The sequence below is a fragment of the Nicotiana tomentosiformis genome, chromosome 8, assembly GCF_000390325.3.
Source record: "Nicotiana tomentosiformis chromosome 8, ASM39032v3, whole genome shotgun sequence".
Taxonomy (NCBI): Eukaryota; Viridiplantae; Streptophyta; class Magnoliopsida; order Solanales; family Solanaceae; genus Nicotiana; species Nicotiana tomentosiformis.
In genome coordinates, this window is record NC_090819.1 from 57,573,366 (window position 1) to 57,580,410 (window position 7,045).

A 7,045-nucleotide genomic window follows, 5' to 3' on the forward strand; every position below is an offset into this window, starting at 1 on the left:
GACTTAGGTAAAAATTTGAACTCATTTTGCTAGCTTAATTAAGTGAAATTTTAATTGAAATTGATTTGGGAATATATTAGGCCGAGCTTTATCACCTTGAGTTGCTTGGCAAGATATTTGATAAACGGTAAAAGTCATGTTTACTTTATGCTCCTGCACCTGTGTTGTAAGCATGTGACTCGTAATTCGATAAGTTTCTTCTTTTCATGTGGATCGGGCCGAACGCCTCGACAATATATTGAGATGCATCTCTGGTTCACACCGGTCGACTCTCGGTAGTGTAAACACCACACTAGATCGGGTCATACGATCATGGCATAATCGTGCGTGATACCGCTAGCAATCTGTTATTCATGATATTCCCCTTTTATTAAGGCCTGGAATTTATATGGTATTCCTTATTCATTTGAGATTGCATTTGATATTTCTGATCTATTGAGATAGAATAGGAGATTTGAGAGATTTATATCGTCAAAAGAAATGTTGGAGGATTATATTAGTTACCATTTTACCTCATTATTACTGTTGTGCTTCATATCTGTTTATGATTTATCATACTAATTTATTGGACCACTATTAAGTGTCGATGTCGATACCTCGTCACTATTCTCTGGGGTTAGGCTAGATACTTACTGGGTACGCGTTGATTTACGTACTCATACTACACTTCTGCACAAAATGTGCAGGATCTGACAGGTTCATTTAATGGTCATCTTGGCGCGTAGGCGCAACTACCGAGGAGATTTTATGGTGAGCTGCATTCTAGGCTACGTATCGTAGCCCATAGAGACTCCATCATATTATTTACTTTATCCTATCTAATGTACATTCCGGACAGATGTTGTATTATTATTGTACTCTTTAGTAAATTCTCATGCACTTGTGACACCGGGTTTTGGGATAGTCTAATTGATGTTTACGAATTTGCATATTATTATCACCTTTTATTTTTATGCACTACTAATTATGTATGTTCCTATGATTTTAAATGTGTTAATTTCTTTACTTAATAAAATTTATGATTTCAAAAGTAATAAAATGAACAATTAAACTGTTGGCTAGACTAACAGTGATGTTGGGCGCCATTACTGCCTATATCGGGTTTTGGGTCATGACATCCCCACTTGGATTCCGATCCAAGCTTACACAAGCGAAGCCCAAACCAATACAAGCTCACACGAACAAAAACCGACTCAATCGGAGTCCGATAGCTCAACCAATTCGCCAAAACATAGTTCTTGGGTGTTCATAACCCAAGAGTCCAACCCACACTAGTTGGGTCCCATATCTCCCAAAATACTCCTCAAAAACTCGTCAAATTCGAGTTTGTTGTTCTCCTAATATAGAAGAACAAAACCCCAAAAGGAATCCGGAAAAATGCTTCTAACTCATTTCCATTGTTTAAACATTAGGACATAACCCTAGGTCTTGATTTAAAGAATTAAATAGATTTTCAATTAAAATCATGGATTAAAGATTAAACCAAGAGAATGGATCAAAGGAAAATACTTAGGTTATGGTTTAGACCTTACCCCATGGAAGAAACTTGAAGAACATCCTTAAATTCTCTCAATCCAAACTTTCAAGATGAGAAAAACTCCAAGAACATTAATAGCCAAAAATGCTCAACTGTTCTACCTCGTTTATTGTAATGACCCAACTGGTCGTTTTGCTTTCTAGAACCCCGTTCCCCTATATAAGACTCCCCGTATGTATTTTTACTATTTTATATCTTGCGGGGATGGCTAGTTCAGTAATTTGAAGGGTTCAGGTTAAAATCGAAATACTTGGTTCCTTAATTTCGCTTTAAAAGGGTAAATTTGACTTCGGTCAACGTTTTGCATAAATGGCCCCGAAATTGGGATTTGACGGTTCCAATAGGTCCGTATGATGATTTTGGACATGGGCGTATATTCGAATCGGGTTTTGGACGACCCAAGAGCGTTTCAGCGCTAAATAGTGAAAGTTAGCTATTTGAAGGTTTAAATTTCTTCAAATTTGTTTTGGAGCAGGTTTTGGAGTAATTGAGGTCCGTTCAGAATTCCGGGCCTAAGAATAGTTCCGTGTGGTGATTTAAGACTTGCACGCAAAATTTGGTGTCATTTCGAGTATTTCAAGTATGTTTCGGCACGTTCGAAGTAGGTTTGAAGAACTTGAAATTTCTTAGTTGAATCAATTTGGTTTGGGGTATGATTCTTAGTTTTTATGTTGTTTTACACATATTGAGGGTTCGAGCGAGTCTGTTTTATGATTTCAAACTTGTTGGTATGTTTGGGCGGGGCCCCGGGGGCCTCGGGTATTAATCGGGCGAGGCTCGGACCAAGTTTGGACTTAGGCGCAATGGTTGAAGCTTCCAGCTTCTGGTGTAACTGCACCTGTACATGGACAGCCACAGGTGCGAGCTCCCAGAAGCGAACAAGAAGCTGCAGAAGCGGTCCAGCGGGGGGAAGCTCAGAAGCCTCAGAAGCAGAGCTATTGGGCGCACCTGCGGGCGCGCAGGTGCGATAGAGGAAGCCGCAAAAGCAACCAAGCCGCAGAAGCGGCGCAAGAGCCGCAAGAGTGACCAGATAGTCCGCAGGTGCGAATTTTGGCTCAAATGGAGGAGACTGTGTCTGGGAGGATTTGTCGCAGATGCGAAACCGCAGAAGAGTTCGTACCTCCGCAAATGCGAAAATCACAGAAGGCAGAACCTTCATTTAAGTCGGGGTTTGAGTATTTTTAGCCCATGTTTCTTCATTCTTGGGAGATTTTGGAGTTTCGTGAGAGGGGTATTCACCTAGCAACTTGGAGGTAATTTAATTCGACCTATTGTGAGTTAAATACATAGATTATAGGTAGATTTAACATGTAAATTAGTGAAAATTATAGGTTTAGATGAAAAATCTAGGTTTTGATAAAAATGAGATTTTAACCACGAAAATGGTTATGGAATGGGATGAAAATTGTATACTTGAGTTCTTAAGGTTATGGGTGACGATTTCCTCTGAAAATTTTCGGAATCCGAGCACGTGGACCCATGGTGAATTATAGGAATTCTATCAATTTGGGTTAGGTAATTAATCTAATAATTTAATTTCAAATTGTTGAGCATGTATTGATTAAATTATATAATATTTGATTAGTTTCAGATTTTTTGGAACCAAATTGAGGCTTTAGCGCGAAATAGCGACCGGGAAGTGAGTTTTTAGACGAGGTAAGTCTCTTGTCTAACCTTGTAAGAGGGAATTTACCCCATAGGTGTTGTAAATAAATATTTGTTTCTAATTGTGGGGGGCTACGTACGTACGGGGTGACAAGAGTCCGTGCATAGCTACTAGTTATGCTTATGTACGTGTAGTTGTAGGACCCAATGCATGAACTATTTGGAATTTTTCCACCATACTTGTTAATCAAAATGCCTAAATCATATTGGAACTTGTTAGGGAAATTGTGAAAGGTAGTTAATGAAATTTGTATTACTTTGTATATAAATCCTTAATCACGTTAAGTCAAATGCTTATAAAGTATCCTTCTCCTTCTTGTGGAGCGGGCCGAACACCTCAGCAGTAGATAGATGCATCTATGAATCGTGTCGCACGTCCTCCGGCAGTGTACACGTCACTCTAGATCGGGCCGTACGACCTCAGCATAAATCGTGCTTAATAATAATACTTGGTGTCTTGATATTTTATTGTGGCTTGTAAGATTACAACCTTTAAAATGAATGACTTATTTGGAAATTATATAATTGTGAAAGAGTTATTTGCTCCTGCTTGTTGAGAAGATTTAAATTTATTTACACATCCAATATTTACTTAAGATTTTATTTGAATAATTATTGACCCATAGTGAGTGTCGAAGTCGACCTCTCATCACTACTTCTTCGAGATTAGACTTGATACTTATTGGGTACATGTTGTTTACATACTCATGCTACACTTGTTGCACTTTTTGTGCAGGATCTGAGACAGGTGCATCAGGCGGTCCTACCGGTGCGCATCCCCGATATCTCGAAGCCTGGTGGTGAGATGCTTTTCCTGAGCCGTTCTGCAGCACCTAGTGTCTCTCTCTTGATATTCGTATTCTGTCTATTTTATGTTCAAACAATATTTAGAATTTTGTATAATCTACTTAGATGCTCAAATATTTATGACACTAGGTCTTGGCACACACACTAGTAGAATTGTGGTATTGAATTATTACTTCGGTTTTATTTATTTAAACCTTTTATTTTCTTCAATCTTGCAAATAAGGAAAGTTTAATTGCTCTAAAACTTGTTAAAAGAGGAATAATATGTTTAATTCACTAGTTGGCTTATTGGGCGCCATCATGACCTATAGGTGAACTTGGGTCGTAGGTTAATGTAGGTTAACGTAGGTCTCACAAGTTATGAGCAGGCCTAATAAAGTCTTGCGGATCGGTACAGAGACGTCTATACTTATCTTCGAGAGGCTATAGTGTATTAGGAAACTACCTTTCTTCATCTCCTATCGTGCAGTTGATGTGGTACTAAGCTTCTTTCTCTTATTCTCTCACAGATGGTGAGAACACACTCTATGGAGGTTCCAGACCAGGGAAGAGCTGCTCCCCCTGTTACTAGAGGCTGAGGGTGAGGCCAAGGGAGAGCTCTAGCCCATGGTAGGGGACGAGGACGTCCCAGAGTTGCTTCAACTATGCCACAAGTAGATCTAGTGGAGGATCCTATTATTGAGGAACATGGCGAGATGCCTGCAGAAGAGCCAGCCCCGGTAGATTTCATGTCCGCACCAAGATTTCAGGAGGTCATGGGCCATATGCTACGGTTCATGGATACTATGACTCAGGCTGGTTTATTTCTGGCAAACCCAGCCATATCTCAGGCAAGAGGGGGAGCACAAACCCCTACCGCGCAGGCTCATGGTCATGCAATTGCTGTATATCAGACTCAGGGCGTATTACCCGTAGGCGGAGCCCAGCCAGTGGCAGCAGCTACCCCTGAGCCCAGACCAGTTGTGGCCGGTGAGCCGCAGAAGCTATTGGACAAATGGACCAGGCTACATCCTCCTATTTTTGGGGGTGAGCGACATGAGGATCCCCAGGACTTCGTTGATCGGTGAAGTGACAGACTGCACAACATGAGGATATTAGAGTCCCATGGGGTAGACTATGCTAGTTTTCACCTGGAAAACAGGGCCCATAGATGGTGGCAGTCCTATCTTCTTGGCAGACCAGCAGATTCTCCTCCCATGACTTGGGATAGGTTCACCCGTATCTTCCTAGATAGGTATATTCCACCCTCCCAGAGGGAAGAGTTGCGGTTTTAGTTCGAGCAGCTCCAGTAGGGTCAAATGTCAGTGACCGACTATGAGGAGAGATTCTCTGAGTTGTCTCGCCATGCACTTATGATACTTTCTACTGATGTAGAGAGAGTACGAAGGTTTGTTGCGGGTTTGCACACTGGAATTTAGATTACTATGGCCCGAGGGGTTGAGATGGGGACTTCCTACGAGTTGGTTGTGGATATAGCTCGGAGGATCGACGGTGTGCGTCAGCGTAGCCGAGAGCAGGCTACGAGGGATAAGCGATTTTGATATTCGGGAGAGTTCAGAGGTGGCCCGATGGGGGATAGAGGTCAGTCCAGCAGGCCCCCATTCCCTTCATCGCCACCTCCTCGGGGTGCTCTAGTGCAGCCTTATTTCAGTGTTATGCCAGAGAGTTCTTACCGCCCTCCAGCTATTCAGGGTTCCTCTAGTGGGTATTCAGGTCAGCAGCCCACCGTACCAAGAGGTTGTTTTGAGTGCGGAGATCTCAGTTATGTGCAGAGGTTTTGCCCCAGGCTTTGGGGTAGGGCAGTGCAGCAGGGTCAGCAGCCTATGATTATAGCACCAGTTGCTCCACCAGTCGTCCGGCCACCCAGAGGCGAAGGGCGGGTGGGTAGGGGTCGTCCTAGAGGTGGAGGCCAGTCAGGTGGCGCTCCGGCTCAGTTCTATGCTTTTTCGGCCAGACCAGATGCAGAGGCCTCAGATGTCGTGATCACATGTATTATTTCTGTCTGCGGCAGAGATGCCTCAGTATTATTTGATCCAGGGTCTACATATTCCTATGTGTCATCTCTATTTGCCCATTTCCTAGGTGTTTTTCGTGAGTCCTTGGATACTCATGTTTATGTGTCCACTCATATGGGCCATTCTGTTATTGTGGATCGAATCTACCAGTCCTGCATTGTTACTTTCTGTGGTTATAAAACTAGAGCAGATCTTCTACGGCTTGAGATGACCGACTTTGAGATTATCCTAAGCATGGACTCGTTATCTCCGTATCATGCCATCCTAGATTGCCATGCCAAGATTGTTACCTTGGTGATGCCAGAGTTGCCTAGGTTGGAGTGGAAGGGTTTATCTATCAGTGCATCTAATCAGGTTATTTCCTTTCTGAAGGCTCGACACATGGTCGATAAGGGTTATTTGTCTTATCTGGCCTATGTTCAGGACACTACTGCAGAGACTCTGGGGATTGATTTAGTGTCTGTAGTTTGGGAGTTCTCCGATGTATTTCCTTTAGATCTTCCAGGCATGCCACCAGATCATGATATTGATTTTTGTATCGACTTGGCTCCAGATACCTAGCCTATATCTATCCCATGGTGCCGCATAGCTTCGAAAGAGTTGAAGCAGTTAAAAGAGCAGCTTGAGGAGTAACTAGCAAAAGGGTTCATCAGACAGAGTGTGTCGCATTGGGGTGCACCGGTATTATTTATAAATAAGAAGGATGGGATTATGCGGATGTGTATTGATTATTGCCAATTAAAAAAAGTTACCATTAAGAACTAGTACTCGTTGCCGCGTATTGATGATTTGTTTGACGAGTTGCAGGGTGCTAGGGTGTTCTCTAAGATCAACTTGAGATCAGGGTACCATCAGTTGAAGATTCAGGATTCGGATGTTCCGAAGACTTCTTTCCGGACTAGGTTTGGCCATTATGAGTTTATGGTAATGTCCTTCGGTTTGACTAATGCCCCGGTGGCATTTATGGATTTGATGAACAAGGTGTTCAGGCCATATATTGATTCGTTTGTTATTGTCTTTA

General features: G+C 42.3%; 1 protein-coding gene across 1 annotated transcript; it reads left to right on the top strand.

Moving 5' to 3' along the window:
• Positions 1-5,577: 5,577 nt before the first annotated feature.
• Positions 5,578-6,585, top strand: LOC138897514 (uncharacterized). The gene is made up of 2 exons (XM_070183487.1): positions 5,578-5,722; positions 6,092-6,585. The coding sequence occupies exons 1-2, from the start codon at positions 5,578-5,580 to the stop codon at positions 6,583-6,585; spliced, it is 639 nt and encodes a 212-aa protein (XP_070039588.1).
• Positions 6,586-7,045: the final 460 nt, after the last annotated feature.